The sequence below is a fragment of the Poecile atricapillus genome, chromosome 9 (genome assembly GCF_030490865.1).
Source record: "Poecile atricapillus isolate bPoeAtr1 chromosome 9, bPoeAtr1.hap1, whole genome shotgun sequence".
Classification (NCBI taxonomy): Eukaryota; Metazoa; Chordata; class Aves; order Passeriformes; family Paridae; genus Poecile; species Poecile atricapillus.
In genome coordinates, this window is record NC_081257.1 from 22,986,729 (window position 1) to 23,004,746 (window position 18,018).

General features: G+C 49.9%; 1 protein-coding gene across 5 annotated transcripts in view; it reads left to right on the forward strand.

The window, feature by feature from the left end:
- Positions 1-18,018, forward strand: part of ITPR1 (inositol 1,4,5-trisphosphate receptor type 1) — a 163,630-nt gene that overhangs the window by 125,365 nt on the left and 20,247 nt on the right. For all 5 annotated transcript variants that reach the window (XM_058844903.1, XM_058844905.1, XM_058844904.1 and 2 more), the window contains 12 exons: positions 982-1,182; positions 2,288-2,398; positions 3,691-3,786; positions 4,260-4,382; positions 5,361-5,465; positions 6,413-6,605; positions 9,265-9,387; positions 12,107-12,282; positions 13,169-13,333; positions 14,540-14,735; positions 15,281-15,382; positions 17,333-17,472. In XM_058844903.1, the coding sequence (XP_058700886.1) occupies positions 982-1,182; positions 2,288-2,398; positions 3,691-3,786; positions 4,260-4,382; positions 5,361-5,465; positions 6,413-6,605; positions 9,265-9,387; positions 12,107-12,282; positions 13,169-13,333; positions 14,540-14,735; positions 15,281-15,382; positions 17,333-17,472 (1,731 nt within the window). The remainder of the gene's footprint in view (positions 1-981; positions 1,183-2,287; positions 2,399-3,690; positions 3,787-4,259; positions 4,383-5,360; positions 5,466-6,412; positions 6,606-9,264; positions 9,388-12,106; positions 12,283-13,168; positions 13,334-14,539; positions 14,736-15,280; positions 15,383-17,332; positions 17,473-18,018) is intronic.

The window sequence follows — 18,018 nt, forward strand, 5'->3', positions numbered from 1 at the left end:
ACTGTCACCTTTAGTCTGCTTTCATAGACAGCGTTTTCCTTTTTTAGCTTCGCCTTCCATTGAATCTGCAATTTCTCTCTCTGTTTGCCTTATAAGACTCATTAGTCTGACTCAGGCAGAGACAGCCAGGGACCAGGGCTGCTCCCTGGGCTGGCAGGAAGGATCCTGATGGTTCCATACTCCCATGGCTCCTGCTCCTCTGAGGCCTTTTTCACCCTGGAATTGTTGTTACTTGCTAGAATTAAGCTAAATAAGCGTTTTCCTGATGAAACTTCAAGGAAAAGCAAGTGGTAGTGGGAATGCACTGGCAAACAGCATCTGAGTCACTGGGAAATTGGTTTTCATTATCTGTCCTTCAGTTTTGGGTAGGTCTGGTGCTTTTTTTCATCTGGAATATAGGAGATCAGAAAGCTGTTAATCCATGGCTTTTCATTAGAGGAGCTGCTCCTAATCAGCAGCTTGAAGCAGGAATCACAATAATTATGTGGAAAGAAAGGCAGTGGAGAGAATTCCGTAATAAGGCACCTTCCTTCAAGGTGTGCTCTCAGATCCCCCTTGTGCAGGTGGAGCTGCTGGCCCCAGCCAGGGAATGGCTGCTCCCAGCCTGGAGAGGGGTCTGGGAGGAGGGAGCCTTGAGTGGTGCTTGGCTGGGAAGTGCAGCAGGTGGAGTGGAGCTTCCAGGCTCCAGAGAGCTTCCCAGACTGCCTGTTCCCTGCTGGGTGTGTCAGGCTCTAATGGATCTCTCTGTCTGTGGGATGCACTCTGTTTATTGCTGTACAACGTGAAGCCAACAAGCTGCTCAGGAGAGCAGCACGCTGCAAATAAGCCCTGGAAAGAGGCTTAAACAGTGCTTGTACAGTGAGCCAGAGCAATCCACCATGCAGTGGAACTGGGGATGGATGAACTTAATAAATACTATCAGCCAAACAGCATTTTGCATGTTTTTTCCTCTCCCTCATGGCTTTGACACTCTCCTCACAGAATTTCCTACGCTGCCAGAACAACAAGACAAACTACAACCTGGTGTGTGAGACACTGCAGTTCCTGGACTGCATCTGTGGGAGCACAACTGGGGGACTTGGACTTCTGGGTCTGTATATAAACGAGAAAAACGTGGCACTGATCAACCAGACGCTGGAAAGTTTGACTGAGTACTGTCAGGGGCCCTGCCATGAGAACCAGGTAATGAATCCAGAGCTGGGAAATGCATCCCCCTTCCTCCCTGGGCCCCAGCTCTGCTAGGCTGCTGCTGTCTTACAACACTGCCCACTTTACTTGCCCCACAAACTGGAGGATTTTTTCCTTTATAAGCTCCTCATAATCAACTTGTCTTTCTCGGGGCCCCTCTGAGGAGCTGACACACTCAAAGCAGTGGAAGTATTTCTGCTTTGCTAAGATCTGTTTCATTAGATTGGATGGGGAGAGGGGGGAATTTCTGTACTTCATATAATCCCGGAATGGGGTGGGTTGGGAGGAACCTTTAACATCATCCAGTGTCACCCCTGCCATGGCAGGGACACCTTCCACTACCCCAGAGTGCTCCAAGCCCCCTCCAACCTTGGGCACTGTCAGGGATCCAGGGCCAGCCACAGCTGCTCTGGGCAATCTGTGCCAGTTTCTGCTTATTCTCTCCATTTCCTTATTGATTGAACCATAGTATTGTCCTGAAAGTCTGGAATGTGACTTTTCTGCCTTTCTTGTGTCTGCAAGGGGATGTGTGAGGCTGTGCATGCCAGGGAGAATTGTCAGTGTCCCTCTGCTCTCTGGATCAGGTGGAAAAAACCTTTTAGGTGTGGATTGCAATGACAGAGCAGGGCTCTTTCTGGATTTGGAAGCCAGCAAGCTGCTGTTTGTACATTTTAGTTACAGACCATCCCAAAAGCAGGCCAGGAGGTTACGGAAATTCCCGTTCTTTGTGTAGGCAGGGCTGAAGTAGGTGTTGATTGGCACGTTTATAATAAAGAAAACTCTCCCTAATCTCAGCAAAACACTGTTCCTCCAGCCTGCACACTTTGGCATGGAAATGCTGCATTTATCAGCTGTGGTTCTTCATGCTTCCTGAGGCCGGGGGCTCCAGTAGGACCACGGCTGAGGAGAGGAAAAGCTTGGAACAGAATGCTTTAATCTCTTGTTGTTGCACTGCCTGGAGCTCTGTGTGCAGCTCTCCAGCCCGGGCAGCCCCTGAGGTGATGACAGAGGGGACTCTGCTGCTCTGGCAGGGTCACCAGCCCGGGCTGTGTTTGTAGTGCAGGCAATTAGTGAAGCCTGATGACTTTTCTTTGGACAGAACTGCATTGCTACTCACGAGTCCAACGGCATTGACATCATCACAGCGTTAATCCTCAATGACATCAACCCTCTGGGAAAGAAGAGGATGGACCTCGTGTTGGAGCTGAAGGCAAGTGAACAACGCTCTGTGCGAGGCACGTTAGCAGTGAGATAAAACATAATTGTATTGTTGGAACTATGTGGGTGTTTATTATATCCCAATATTCATAAGTGCACAGAAAAATTATATACATCAGTGAGCTGCAGGCAGTGCCCAGGGATTGTTTGTCACAGGTATTTCATCTTTTAAATGCTGACATGGAGCCACCAGTTCTCACATGGGGGATGCAGGCAGTCAGAACATGCTGAGGAATCCTAAAATTACTTCCTGTAAAAAATACAAAGCTGATGAAAACTGTTCTGTTGTTGCTGAGCTTTTACATGGGCAATGGAAGTGAAATTTCTCATGTTGCAACTACTTTCCTAACACTTTATTGGTGTTGTTTAATCAGTTGACATTAAATCATCAACAATTTTTTAGGGCTGTCCATATTAGTGCTGAAACAATTAGCCCTGGTGCTGGTTTCAAAACACAAAAACACAGGAGCAGGTTCCCCTCTAGCAACAGCAGCCCCACAGCACTCTTGCTTCAGCCTGGGCTTGAGAAATATTTCCTTTCTGACTTATTGCCCTGCCTGACACTGCAGTGTCTCCTTGTTTTCCGTTGCCGACTCACACCATTATTATGGGTAATGTGGGTTTTTTATTATTGTAAATAAAAAATGCTCTTAGACTCGATTAGCATTATACTTCAAAATTAAATACTTTTATTGGGTTTTATTGTCAGGCATGATGGATTTTAATCTTAATTGTTCGTATTAAAGTAGTCTGGTGCCTTGTGGTAGTTTCCCATTTCCTCCCCGTGTTCCTTGGCGTGAGCAGACTGCAGAGTGATTTCAGTTAAAAGCAGCAAAGCACGTCTGTCTTCAGCCCTGGCTGTCCCTTGATTTAATCAGCAGCATCTTCAGCAGAGCTGAGCTGCACCATTTGGGAGCTCAGAGCTTGTGGTGATGCTGCAGCATCTTTAAACCAAACCAAAACAACGTGAGCATGAAACAGCAGCATTTTTTGACATTTAAACCTTGGCTGGGGTTAATTTGATGTCTCTCAGTAAGTAGGATTTGGGGAATAAACTGCTAAAAAGCCCTGTTAAGGTGTATAGGTCAGTAATTAGAGGAGAGGGGCTTGGTGAGGTGAGGCTGTGAGAGCCCTGGGCTGGGTGGCACAGCCTGCCTGCAGTGGCTGCTGGCTGTGGGACCCGTGTCCCTGAAGCCCTTGTGGCAGCAGAGTGGTGCCACTCAAGCTGGGTACCCTCACCTTTTGTCTCCTGGCAGTGATTCCATTGCTTTTCCCTCCCCTCAGAACAATGCTTCCAAGCTGCTCTTGGCCATCATGGAGAGCAGGCACGACAGCGAGAACGCCGAGAGGATCCTCTACAACATGAGGCCCAAGGAGCTGGTGAGTCCTGGCACCACTCCCCAGCTCCTGACTGCTCCTTTGCACAGGAGACAAAATGAAAATCCCTTGTGCCCCGAGAGCTGTGCAGCAGCAGGGCTTTGGGGCTGGTTAATGATGTAGGAACTGCTGGGAACACAAGCAGGAGATCCCAAGCACAGCCAGATCACCGCTGACTTGTGCCAGCGCTCGGGGCTGCCTTGGAGCCGGGCTCAGAACGTGACACAGGTGCAGAGAGGGTGGCCTGGGGGTGTTACCTTCAGGGAGATGTGAGGCTCAGTTTGTTGTGCCAGCAGGCTGGGCTGAAGCTGAGATCAGTTTGTCCTGGGTGTGCAGAAAGCCATTGACCTCCCTTGGAATGTCCCTGCCCCGCTCCCGTTCCGTTCCCGTCCGTAGGAGTGCCGAGGGTGTGCTGCCCTCAGCAGCTTCCAGCCTTTGCCTGAGCCTCCTCTCCTTGCCTCTGTCTCCTTCTCCAGGTGGAGGTGATCAAGAAGGCTTATCTGCAGGGAGAAGTGGAGTTTGAGGATGGAGAGAATGGGGAAGATGTGGCGGCATCTCCGAGGAACGTGGGACACAACATTTATATCTTGGCTCACCAGGTAAAGTTTCACCACGAGTCACAAACTGGGAAAAGCCAGAGCCTGCTTTTCCCTGGAGCTGTTCTCATGGCTCATCTCTGACACTGACTCACTGCACATTCTCTTGTTATCGGAGCAAATCCGAATTTTAACCAGGAACAAAAATAGTATAATACAAGAAAATTTGGGGAATTTTCTTTTATAGTGGGAAGCAGGCAGGGTCTGGACCGAATTCCTGAGGACACGTGGCTCAATTCTTGGCAGCACTGAGCAGCAGTGTATTATTTTTCAGCTGTATCAAAGGTTAGTTCATACTCCCAAAGAAATTCTACTCACAGATCAATTAAAGTGTAATCAGCAGTCTCGGTCCTTGCCACATTCTCTCTCTGCTGCAGCCACACAGAGCCATTGTATTGATACAATGTGTGTTTGAAAGGTAAAAAAACCAAAGGGGAGAAAAACATATCTAAATCTACTTAATATATCAGTGCTCCATCTCTCACTGCATTGGAGACTTCTTGTTCCTCCAGCATCTGAGCAGACAAACCCTCACTGTGCTGCAGGATGAATTTGGAGCATCCAGCAGCATTTTTGGAGCGGTGCTCTGTACATCTGCTGCTCGGTTGATGCAGATTTTCTCTTTGTCCCTGCCTGGATCTTTGGGTGATGAGCACACCTTTGGGTTAGGGTGGTGTAGAGGGACAGACAGAACGTGAATTTCTGTGTGATCAGAAAGATTCCAGGCAAAGGGTGGGAGAGGATGGGGAAAAGAGGAGTACAACACTGGCATTAAAGAAATACATATTTGAATCATTCTGACTTGCTCCCAAAATAGAGCTGCAGGGTGTCTGGTTGGAACAGAACAAGCCTTCTGTCAACTTTGCCCTTTCCTAGCAGCTGACTGCGTACTATTTCTTTTTTTATGCCAAAAAATCAGAAATTTAATATCACAGAGAGACATCTGGTGTCTCCCACTCCCTGTGCATTCCTTTATTTTAGTTGGCTCGTCACAACAAAGAGCTGCAGAGCATGCTGAAGCCGGGGGGTCAGATGGAGGGGGACGAGGCGCTGGAGTTCTACGCCAAGCACACGGCGCAGATCGAGGTACCGGCAACCCGCAGGGCTGAGCCCCCGGGGGAGCACCAGGGAGAGCAGCCCCAGTGCATTATTCATGCTGCTGTCACAGCTCTGCCTGCCTGTGTGTGGACTGTTGTCTCTGATACAGAGCACAGAGAGGGAGTTATTTATTTAATTCCCCAGCAGTGGCGGGGGGAGCTATTCCTGAGCTGTCATGTGTGGGCTCGGGGATGGAGCTGAGCAGAGCTCTCTTGGCAGGAGGAAGTGTGGCTTCGCTTCTGTTACATTTTGGCCGGTGCTGTTGCTGAATCCAGAAAGTTTGTGATAGCTTTTGCCACTCTTTCTGGATTCAAATGACAGTTTGGCCTCGTGTGCCATCTAAGAGCTTTATAAAAGTAAAACGTTCACAAATGAGGAGATTTCCTGGAGAAGCTGTGGCTGTCCCATCCCTGGAACTGTCCCAGGCCAGGTTGGACAGGGCTTGGAGCAGCCTGGGACAGTGGAAAGTGTCCCTGCCCATGGCAGGGGTGGGACTGGAGGGGCTTTAAGGTCCTTCCAGCCCAAACCCAAAGCAGTCCATGGTTCTATGACTTCACAAAACTCTCTGATAAGCAATAGAGATATAACTGTTATTCCTTGTTCTTGCCCATTGCTCAGATTTGCCAGTATTCTTGAATTAGGCCACCACATTGCCCTGAACCCCATCCCAGCTTTGGTGCAGGATTCTCTGGGCCCCTTGGGAATCCCAGCTAAGACCAGTACTGCCAGAATAAGACCACAGCATAGAAATTACAATTTTGGAGCTAAACATAGACACAGTCTGAAAGGTAAATTAAATTAAATCTGTGTCGAGATGCTCTTCTTTGGAAATGTGTCTGCATGTAGCTGGTTTGAAAGGGGGAGAAAAACAGGCAGAAAACCAAGAAAATAGAAGCATTTAGGAAGTGGGCAGGGCTCATGAGGCTGCTGTGCAGATTGTCAGGTCGGACCGCACCATGGAGCAGATCGTGTTCCCCGTGCCCAGCATCTGCGAGTTCCTCACCAAGGAGTCCAAGCTGCGCATCTACTACACCACGGAGAGGGACGAGCAGGGCAGCAAGATCAACGACTTCTTCCTCAAGTCTGAAGACCTCTTTAACGAGATGAACTGGCAGAAGAAACTGCGAGGTGGGTCAGTGCTGCTCCATGTGGGGCGGGGCACTGGGGTTGGGATTTTGGGGTTTGAGGTTTGAGCAGCACATGGTTCCCCCAGTGTGGCAGCAGCCTCGAGAGTGGTTTGCAAGAGCTGCTCCTTGCAGGGTGCTGGGGTAAAGGCAGCTGAATGCTGGAGCAATAGGGACCCTCTGGAGGGGATCCAAGGCAGAGTGGGAAGGAGCAGCACAGGTTGTCCTTTCTGAGATCCAGCAGGAAGGAACAAACGTGTGGAGGAGTAGCTGAAATAAGGAGACACGGGAGGATGCAGCTGAGGAGAGCAGTGACCTGTGCTGGGTGCAGGGGGGAGTAAGGCTGGGGAATGCAGCAGGCTTCCACCTGTAAAGGTCTTTTCCAGCTGTAAAGATTCCATGGATTTAGGGCATCTCTAGGAGTGGAGATGTTTAAGAACAAGTCAAAGATGGATTTCTCAGTAATGGTAAAGTAGAATTCATCCCTTTTTGGCAAGCAGACTGGCTGACAGGTTGATAAGTCCCTTCCATCCCTATGACGCTAAAATGTCTGAACGCAGGTGTTTTCAAGCACCGATTTTCCCTCTGTGGTTCCCACTGGCAGATGGGAAATCCCTTAAAATGATATTCTGATTCACACAGTGCCACTACATTCCCCAGTAAACCTTCTAGCTCATTTGCTTACATTTTTGTTCCTGTTGTGCTGAAGGCCACATGCTGCAGCTGAGGCTCAGTGGGGAGAGGTGCCCAGCAGTGACCCTGGGAAATGGGAGAGAGGGCAGCTCCTTCCTGCCCCATCATCCCCATCATCCCCATCATCCCCATCATCCCCATCATCCCCATCTGATCCTGCTGCTGCTCCCCTGCCCTGCAGCAGCCCCACTGCAGCGTTTAGTGCAAGAGCAGGACTGGTCTGGAACCTCCTCTTGGGGCAGATGTGGGACTGCTTCCAGAAATCTGAGAGCTCTGCAAGGAACCTGGGGGTGTGGCATCCTAAACAAATCACAACTTCAACAGCATCTGTATAGTCTGTTAGATTTTGAGTCACTTTGGGGCTGTCTCCAAGCAAGCTGTGAAGGCATCCATCATTAACAGCAGACCACAAATTAGCCAAGATCCACCTGCAGGAGTGGAGAATATTTCTTTTGTTTTTTCTTCAAAAAAACTGGGATCATTTCTTCTGTCTCCAATATTCAGGTCTTGCCTTGCCTCTGAGTGATTTTTTACCTTTATACAGTTGTTTCTCACATTTTCAGTAGAGTTTGTGTTGGAGCTGTGACCTCTGGCAGTGCTGTGTGTGCTCATGTGATGCCAGAGTTTATTCAACCCTCAAAAACACTTCTAAAATAAAGACCCATGTACCTCTCCCTTCAGCTCGTGGTGCTGCCCCATAATCTCAGCACCAGAAGCCTCTTAATTGTTAATTAAGAATGGAAGTGAGCTGCTGAAGCCAGGCAGAAGCAATACAAAGTCAGAGTCAGTGTCCATCCCCAAAGGAAGGTGTAAAGTTAAACCTAGATATTTATAATCACCCATATATAATTTCATATTAATTAATCCAACCTGGTTACAAATTCTTCCAGTTAGAAGGAAATTTGGAACATGGAGATACTGTGGATTTCTTTACCCCTTTGGTAGCTGGGGTGTGAGAGGAGGGGATTTGCTGGAGAGAGGTGGTGGCTGTAAGGCTCAGAGCCTGCTGCATGTAATAAATTACCCTTCAGCCCAGAGTCTGCATTTGCAGCTTGTTCCTAAATTTTACTGAGAGCTTTTCCTTTGTTCTCTGATATCTAAACACACTGCCTCCTTCCACCAGGGTAAAACAGTCCTTTCCCTCCTTTGTGAGCATTTTTAATGGAGTTTTTCACTACTCTAGATTTCAGGAGGACACAATTTGCTGTGCAGGAAGCCTGCAGGAGCTCAAATCAGGGGGATTTTGCCTGGGTGCAGAGGGAATTATTGCAAGAGAAGCTTCTTGGCTTCTTTGGGTTCACAACCACTTCAGCAAAGGAATCTTTCTGTTTTCTGCCTCTTGGTTCTGGCTGCAGGGATTATTAAAATTGGGAGTCTTTTTGAGAAGTATTTCTGTGTAACATGAAGGATTTAAATGTGCTTTAAGGACTGTTCCTTGGGCTCTGTGCAGATGTGCTGAGTCCTTTGCCCCTGGGGCAGAGGGAAGGCTGGGGAGCTTCACCCCCAGGTTATTCTGGGGCTATTTTGGGCTGTTCCCAGCAGAAAATGAATTTGCAGGTGGCACTGTCTGGTGCAGGTGAGCTGCTGGCAGCAGCAGAACACAGAGTGATGGGGCTGGAGCTCAGTGCTCATTTTCCTCCTCCAAATTGTTTTTTGTGTGACTCTGAGTACAAAGAATATTTATTAGGGGAAGCCTCGAGTGCTTGATCTCTGCAGATTCTCAGCTTGTTCTCTTGCTGCTGCTAAACCATGTTTGAAACAGGGATCCTTTGCCTTAAAACACCAGCTAGGAATCTTGAAGGGCCCCCAAGATGAAGGATAATTAAATAAACTTCAGAATAAGCCATGAATATTATTACTTTTGGGCAAACTGAAAACAAACTTGTTTTGGTGCTGATATTTTTTTTATATAGAGACCTTTTACTTTTACTAAACTGTCCATTAAAAAGAAATAATTTTCTCTTTTTCAGCTCAGCCTTTCCTGTACTGGTGTGCTCGGAACATGTCTTTCTGGAGCAGCATTTCCTTTAACCTGGCTGTCCTCATGAACCTGCTCGTGGCATTTTTCTACCCATTCAAAGGAATTCGAGGAGGTACTGATACTTAACCTAAATAACCATGTGAACAAATAAGGTGTCATGAGCCAAATTCTGCTCTCCCCACTCGTGTCTGTGCACTGCTGTTTACATCAGTGGGGGTAGGAGAACAGAATTTGGATTTTTAAGTTGCCTTGTTTTAAATTGTGCTGTTCTCTTACTCTTTCTTGAGGCATTTTTAAGGAAAATGTAGACCCATGCTTTTTCCTAGGGGAAAAAATTACCCATGACAAACATCCACCTTTAATTGCCTGACTGTTCTACTTCAGTTTAAAGTCCTGTAATTAAGGATTGAGCTAAAAATAGACGAAATGTTGAATGTGTTGTTTTCCTTGAGCTTGCAGTTTATTAATGGCATTTTCCACACACTTTTCCTGGTGCTCCAGGAGGCCTCTGAGAGCTGGGGGTGGGTGACAGGGGGGAAATCCTTGGGGGATGAGGGAGAAGAGCCCATTCCCAGGATTGCCTGCCCAGAGTTGTGTGAGGCTGGTGGCTCTCAGAGCCTTGGATCCAGCAGATCCAGCCTTGGATCCAGCAGATCCAGCCTTGGATCCAGCAGATCCAGCCTTGGATCCTTCCCAGAGCTGCACCCCAGGGCAGGGCAGGGCTGCAGTCCTGTCAGCAGCATTTGGGAAATCTGCAGGGATATTCTCAGGAATGTCATGTGCATCACTTGCAGGATGATGTGAATCTCTAGGTAGGAGCTTTTTCCTTGCGTGTAGGGGGTTTGCATCCTGAAAAAGCCTGTCAGAGGGATATTTCAGAGTGAATTCCAGTGCTCCTGAGAGGGGGAAGAGAACAGTTTTACCTTCTGCCATCAGGAGCAGCCGGCTGTGGCTGCAGCTGCTGTGCCTCGGTGTCACACCCAGTGTCAGCAGAGTGGGCACAACCCAGATCCTGGCTGGAAGGCTCTGACAAGCCCAAAGAGCAGCTGAATTTCTGTCTCTAGCTGCAAAGATCCCAAGTTAAAAGCTCTGAATTGATGGCTGCCAGCAAAGCTGCTGGTTAAATGAGTTCCCTGAGATTACAAACTGCAAGACTGGGGCGGGGGGGTTGTTTGGCATTTTGAAGATGCCCTACCCTACATATTTGAAATTCTTTATTTATCAGGTAACATTTTGATAAAACCTCTTCCTCTCCTAGTTAGAATCTAAAAAGTAAAAGAAATAAATACATGTGTATCTTATATTTAGCTTAAAAAAAAAAAAAAAAGACTCTTCCAAACAGACTGTTTGGGGGAAGTTGTCAGTGTCTTGAATTGCTCAGACACGGTGAACTGAGCAGCTGATGAGCATCTGACAGTAGCAGAAGCTGTAAAACTTCTGACTTGAGGAGCAGAAACAAAACTGGATGCCTGGAATTGGGTACTGGAATGGTGAGAATTCCAGAGACAGGGAGAAGTTCCTGCTGGTTGCATGTTCCTCCTGCCTGTGGTTGTGGAGGAGCTCCCAGCAAGGCTTTGGGGTCAGCTTGGGTGCAGGAGTTGGTGAGTGACCACCCTGAGCTCCTGAGGCTCTGCTCCCAGCCTCTCTCTGTCCCTGGGAAGGAGAGGGGAGCCCAAGCCCTGCTGTGCCCTGAGGTGACACTGCTGGGTCCCCTGAGCTCCTGGCACTGCCCTCCTGGTGCTGCTGGGCTTCTGGGCCAGGCCCAGGTGGGTGTTCCAAACCACACCTGAGGGCTTCAGTCCCTCCAGGTGTTCCTTCAGACCTGCTGGGAGCTGCTGCAACTCCTGAAAACAAATATATTCCCAATAAATCTTGTTTGGATTTTCGATAAGTCATTCCTAAATAAGCTGCTGCACATTTCTCTGTCCCCTCTCCATGCTGTTGCTTGTTCCCACTCAGTGACTCCATTCCCAGCCCTGCACCTTGTGCTGTGTGACAGCTCCAGGAGCCCAAACTCCCCCCAGGCAGCCAAAACAGCTGTTCAACTTTACGCTTATTAACTTTTAATTTCCATCCATCCTCTGCTGTCTTTATTAATCTGCAGTGATTTGGAACAAGATTAAATGGCTGCTCGTGGTAGTCAGATGAGAGTAATATTTCCTAAGCTGCCTGAGTTTGGGAGCAGGGAGAAAAAGCCCTGAGTGAGGATGTTGCCAGTCAGACACAAGTTCTGTGAGAATGTGCTTGCAGAAGAGCTGCAGAGTGCTGTGAAATCTGGGGGGATCTTGTTTTTTCCTCTGTTGAGGAACCAGTTGCTTGAAGACAAAAATTTTTAAGTCATCTTTGAGAAAGAGGTGTCTCACATTCTGCATAAACCTGGGGTAAATGGTGTTTTGGGCTGAATCTTTTTTATGGCTCTTTCAGGGAAGTGTATTTTTAGCTACACGGGTGTTGTGTAAGCAGCCAGTCTCATGGGACAGTGTAAATAGACCCAGAAATAGCAAGAGATGGCAAAAATGGGTACAAGGGTCTGCCCAGAAGCACATCAGGAGGCTCTGGGGGAGTGTCCTCACCTGCCCAGGCACTGCCCAGCACTTCTGCACAGGGCCCTCAGCGCTCAGGTGTGCAAGCAAAACAAAGATCCCACAGTCCTTGCCATGTGCAGAGTGCTTTAGTAGCAGGTTTGTGATTAAAACCTGCTCAGGGCTCTGGGCTCAGGTGCTGCTGCTGAGCAGTCAGGGGTGGCTGAACGGGGCTGGGTGATGCTGCAGCAAGGATGCAGCAAATGGCAGCGGTCTGCTTATGCAGGAATTTGTTTTTTCCCTGGCCAGGCACTCTGGAGCCCCACTTGTCTGGCTTGCTGTGGACAGCCATGCTCATCTCCCTGGCCATCGTCATCGCTCTGCCCAAGCCCCACGGCATCCGGGCCCTGATCGCCTCCACCATCCTGCGGCTCATCTTCTCCGTGGGCCTGCAGCCCACCTTGTTCCTCCTGGGAGCGTTCAATGTAAGAGCCCAGGGGCTCTCTGACCTCCTCTGGCCCCTTGTGGAAGGGTTCCTCACCTGCACGTGGGGATGTGGAGCAGAAAAGGCCTGGTGGCACTGGAGGGAGGAGTGATTCCCTCCTTGGGCTGTTCCTCACACAGCTGCTCTGTGGGATGTGTTTAATCCTGAGCTCCGAGGTTCTGCTCGGTGCAGGAGCAGCTCCAACCTCAGACAGGCACAGGGAGGAGTCTCTGTGACCTAAAGCATGTGGTTATTCACCCAAACTCCACAGAATGGATGGGGCTGTGTGAGGCTCACTGAGTGATGCATTGTGAGTTATTGGGGAGCAGCTGAGAGAGCTGGGAAGGGGCTGGAGCCCCAGGAATTCTTGAGGGAGCTGGGAAGGGGCTGGAGCCCCAGGAATTCCTGAGGGAGCTAGGAAGGGGCTGGAGAATTCCTGAGGGAGCTGGGAGGGGGCTGGAGCCCCAGGAATTCCTGAGGGAGCTGGGAAGGGGCTGGAGAATTCCTGAGGGAGCTGGGAGGGGGCTGGAGCCCCAGGAATTCCTGAGGGAGCTGGGAAGGGGCTGGAGAATTCCTGAGGGAGCTGGGAAGGGGCTCAGCCTGGAGAAAAGGAGGCTCAGGGGGAATTTCTGGCTCTGCACAACTCCCTGGCAGGAGGGGACAGCCGGGGGTTGGGATCTGCTCCCAGGGAACAGGGACAGGAGGAGAGGGAATGGTCCCAAGCTGGGCCGGGGGAGGCTCAGGGTGGAAAGAGCAGGAATTTCCCCATGGAAAGGGAGCTCAGGCATGGAAGGGATTGCCCAGCAAGGTGCCAAGTTACCTCCAGCTTGAAAAAGCAGTCTGTTTACCCTGATATTGTAACTAATTTATGGTTGATCTTTCCTTAGGTTTGTAATAAAATCATTTTCCTGATGAGTTTTGTGGGTAACTGCGGAACCTTCACGCGAGGATACAAGGCCATGATCATGGATGTGGAGTTCCTCTATCACCTGCTGTACCTGCTGATCTGTGCCCTGGGGCTCTTCGTGCACGAGTTCTTTTACAGCCTCTTGGTGGGTGTTTGCTTGGCCCTCAGAATATCTTCTGGTCTGTTTGTGAAGGCCCATCTTGGGCATATCCTGGAAAATTTCTGATTTTCTGCTGGGAAGAGCCACAGACTGGAGGTTTTCTTTAGGAGGAGTTACAGTGGGAGACAGCAGGACTCCTGCCACATCCCTTTTGCTGATGTGTGACTTCTTGCACACAGACAGGGAGATACGAGGGGATAGTTTTAAACCAAAAGAGGAGAGGTTTAGGTGAGAGATGAGGAAGAAATTCTTCCCTGTGAAGGTGGACAGCCCTGGCAGAGGTGCCCAGAGCAGCTGGGGCTGCCCCTGGATCCCTGGCAGTGCCCAAGGCCAGGCTGGACATTGGGGCTGGAGCTCCTGGGGCAGTGGGAGGTGTCCCTGGCCATGATGTGGAATGAGATGGGCTGTGATGCTTTGCTGTGTCATTATCAATAACTGGAACACGGTGTCTGTGCTTCCTGAGGTGACTTTGGAGCGTCTCCATGGCTGTATCCAGGCTCCAGCCCCCATGGGATGGACACAGATCCTGGCACATGTGTTCCTTCTGTCTGGGGTGGGATTCACCTTGCACAGCACAATGCTTCTAGAGTCACACTGAAGGAGGGGATCTAGTGCTGGTGGAGAAAATGTGTCACTGTTGAAGCAAAGCTGAAATCCCATTCAGAACAGGCTGTTTTGTGCCTTTGGTTGGTGTTTGTCACATCCTCTGGTACCTGAGCTGGTTATTTGCTGTGTTCATGGAGGTCCAGTTTCACAAATACTGTCCTGTGATCCACCAGCATAGCCACAACCTGCCTGGGCCCTGCTGTGGGTTGTCCCAGACCCAGGGAAAAATGAAGGGAACACCAGCAGAGAAATCTAAACACAGAATTTGGGAAAAAGTATTGCTTCTTGTATGAGATGCTCGATAAATGAAGATTGAAAGCCAAGAGCAAATTGCACTTTGCAGTGAGCTGTTGGGAGGCTGTGAGGGGGTAGGTAACAGTGTAAGAAGCATCTGCAGGCTGTGCTGGCAGCTCACTGTGTGTCTGGCACTGAGGCAGGAGCACCTGCCCGCAGCGGGCACGGGCTGCTGGCCAGGCTGCCACAGAGCAGGGCACAGCTGCCTCGGCTCCTGCTGCTCCCCATGGCCCAGGACACGATGCCAGCAGTGGTGCTGCTGCTCCATGTGCTGTTGTTGGCTGTCCCCAGCTCTTTGACCTGGTGTACCGGGAGGAGACGCTGCTCAACGTCATCAAGAGCGTCACCCGCAACGGGCGCTCCATCATCCTCACGGCCGTGCTGGCCCTCATCCTGGTCTACCTGTTCTCCATCGTGGGCTACCTCTTCTTCAAGGATGACTTCATCCTGGAAGTGGACAAGCTGCCTAACGAGACCCTGCTGCCAGGTCAGTACCAGCAGCTCATTCCTGTGGGTTACAACAGCTCTTGTTCCCCAGGGTGTTGGCAGGACAAGGGGGAAGGGCTCCAGCTGTGCCAGGAGTGGCCAGGCTGGACAGCAGCAGGAATTTCTCCATGGAAAGGGAGCTCAGGCCTTGGAAGGAGCTGCCCAGGGAGGTTTGGAGTCCCCATCCCTGGAGGTGTCCAAGGAAGGGCTGGAGGTGGCACTCGGTGCTCTGGGCTGGGGACAGGGTGGACATCAGCCACTAAATGAAGACTCTTGGAGGTCTTTTCCAACCTCAGTGAATCTGGGATTCTGTGAAACAAAACTGCTTTTGTGGTTGAGTTGGAAACCATGGAATGTGCAAATCAGAAGGTACTGTGCCCTTCTAAACTCTAGGGTGAGATCCTGCTGTGAATGCCTTGTACTTGCACCCTGAGAACAAGGGGAGAACATTGGGGAGCCCTAATGCCTGAGAAGTCTCCTTGCATGGTTTTAAAGCATTTTAAAATGCTTTAAAGCATCCTTTGATGCAGCATTTTGTGGTTTCAGATCGCACAGAGCCAGGTGAGACCATGACTGGCGAGTTCCTCTACCCAGATGTGTGCAAGGCAGGGAGCAGTGAGAACTGCTCCTCCATCATTCCCTCCGACCGTAAGTACCACTCTGCAATCCCTAACTCACACCCTGAGTTTTCACTCTTTTCTTAGTTCATCACCTTCAATTAAAATAACTTCTTTAGAAAATCCTATGCAATCAATTTGGGAACAAAGCTATCACAAGATTAATTTGAAATAGGATTAATTTAGGCCAGCAGCATAAATAACATTTGTTACATGAAGTGACTAAAGCAGAGAAACTTAGAACTAAACCAGACTTCATAAAACACTGCCATACTCTTTCATTTTCTGCATCAATTGGAGAAGGAAGAGATGCAGTTTGCCTCTTTGCAAAGTTTATTATTTTAAAGCATGAGGCTATTAAATGTGATCTCAGAGGATAATGCCCTGTGAAATACGGTTTATTGGCAGCATTGTTCTATCTCAAACTAAGGAAACTGTTTTAATATCATGGCAGGAAGTACTCAATGGATTAAGTGGACAAGGGTAGGTTTGGGGGGTTTGGAGATCAAGAAATTGAGCTATTACCTGGCTATTGAAATATTTCAGTTTTATTTCTAGAAAATGTAATTTCCTTGTGGGAGATTTACGGTGCTGGCTGGGAGGGGCAGACAGAAGATCCCAGTTGCTCTGGGAAGGGCAGCTCTTGCATGGCCATCAAAGGTCAAGGATGGCCACCAGCCCCTGCTCGCAGGAGGAGAGGGCTCTGCTTTGCTCCTCTCTGAGAAAGTAAAATCCTTTTCTCTGAGCAAGTAAAATTCAGCCTTGCTACAGGAGAAGCTGTTTCCATCAGCTCCTTCACTCTGGCTGCAGGGAGGAAAATTCAGGGATGTTTTTTGTATCACAAATAATCAATATAGTTGTGTGGTCAGGGATGTTGTGTGGCCAGGATGTTGCGTGGTCAGGGATGTTGGTGATGCCCCGTTCTTGGCCATGGCTCTCAGGTTTTGGTTATTTCAGGGCTGCACAGGGATTGGGGCCTTGCCAGGGCTGCCTGTGGGAAGGTGGGATCTGCTCATGATGCTTTGTGATGAAATGAAAGTCGTGAGGTTTTTAATGGGAACAGGGGGAGTGTATGAGGCTAGGGAAAGGATTTCAGCAGCTCTGCAAGTGAAACAGTGAAGTTGGAGCCTTGAGCCAAGCGAAGAGAAGGTCAAAAAAAGAGTGTTGCTTTTCTAGCAGAATGCTGTTTCCACAAGCAGTGATCTTTTAGCCATTTGAAAGCTCTGAGTGGAAGTTGCCATTTTGAGTGCAGCCCAAAGGCTGTGCAATCTGTCAGGCACCAGGGGAGAGTGGAAGAGGCAACACTTTGTCCTCTGAGCTGTCAAAAAGCTCGGATTCTGTATAAACAGGCATCTGGTGATCTGAGCTGTGCATGCGAGGGATGGAAAGAGATTTCACCCAGTCACAGGCAGCAGTTCAGGCACAAAAGAAAACTGGTGCTGGGGAGAGGAGTCAGGGAGGAGATCTGCTCCCAGGGTGGCTCTGGAGAGGGTCCAGGGGAGGCCACGGGATGATGAGGGGGTCTGGAGCATCTCCCTTTTGGGGAGAGACACTTCAGGGCCTGTTCAGTCCAGGGAAGACTTGGGAGGGGATCCCATCACTCCATACAATATCCCCAAGGGGTGTCAGAGAATGGTTTCAGACCCTTCCCAGTGGTTCCCAGTGACAGGACAAGGATCTGCCTCAGCATGAGGAAGAGCTCTGTCCATGCAGGGGGAATCATGGAGTTTCCCTTGCTGGAGACATCCCAAACCCACCTGGACGTGTCCCTGTCACTGCTGCAGGTGGCCCTGCCTGGGCAGGGGTTGGATGGACGATCTGCAGAGGTCCCCCCAAGCCACACATGGGGAATGAACCTGGAGGGATTTGCAGCACAGGCTGGCAGTCAGAGGGGGGAGAGAGCATACCCAGCAAAGAATGGAGAGGAGGATTTAGAGCTAATCTTGGCTGTGAAACGTGTCTTTGCTTGCTGTGTTCCCAGAGCTGATCACTGAGGAGATGGAGGAAGAGAACAAGGAGCATACGTGCGAGACGCTGCTGATGTGCATTGTTACTGTACTGAGTCACGGGCTCAGGAGCGGGGGTGGAGTAGGTGATGTGCTCAGGAAACCTTCCAAAGAGGTAAATTACCACTGGCTGGGGGTGGAGGAGTGATACTGAGCAGGGCTGGGATCTGCTGTGTGTGTGTGTGTGTGTGTGTGATGCTCCAAGCAGGGGAGGGGTGGCCACGGAGGGTGCGCTGCTCCTGGGGCTCTGCTGATGGCTCTGGGGGTCACATCCAGCAGCATCAGCCACTCTCACTGCCTTCTCCCCAGCTTCTGTGCCTTGTGGGCTGTCCAGAGCAGGGCCCAGAGGAGCAGGGGTGGGGGAGCCAACACTCTGAGCTGGGAGCTCAGGAGCTGAAGGAAGGAGATGAGTACAAATCAGTGAGGGGGCACAGGAAAGTGCTGTGGTAGCTGGTGGATGCCAGTGGCACGAGGTTTTGTGGGAGCATCCCTAGGGAGAGGTGACGTGTCAGATGGGAGGGATGAGAGGACAGGGACCAGGCTGGGTTGGTGGGAGTGTGGGGGAGGAAGGATGGATGTGGTTTGGAGCCATCATCAGAGTGAGGACCAGGCTAAGCAGTGGGAATTTTCCATAACACCTCTCTGGCTCCCCCTCCACCTG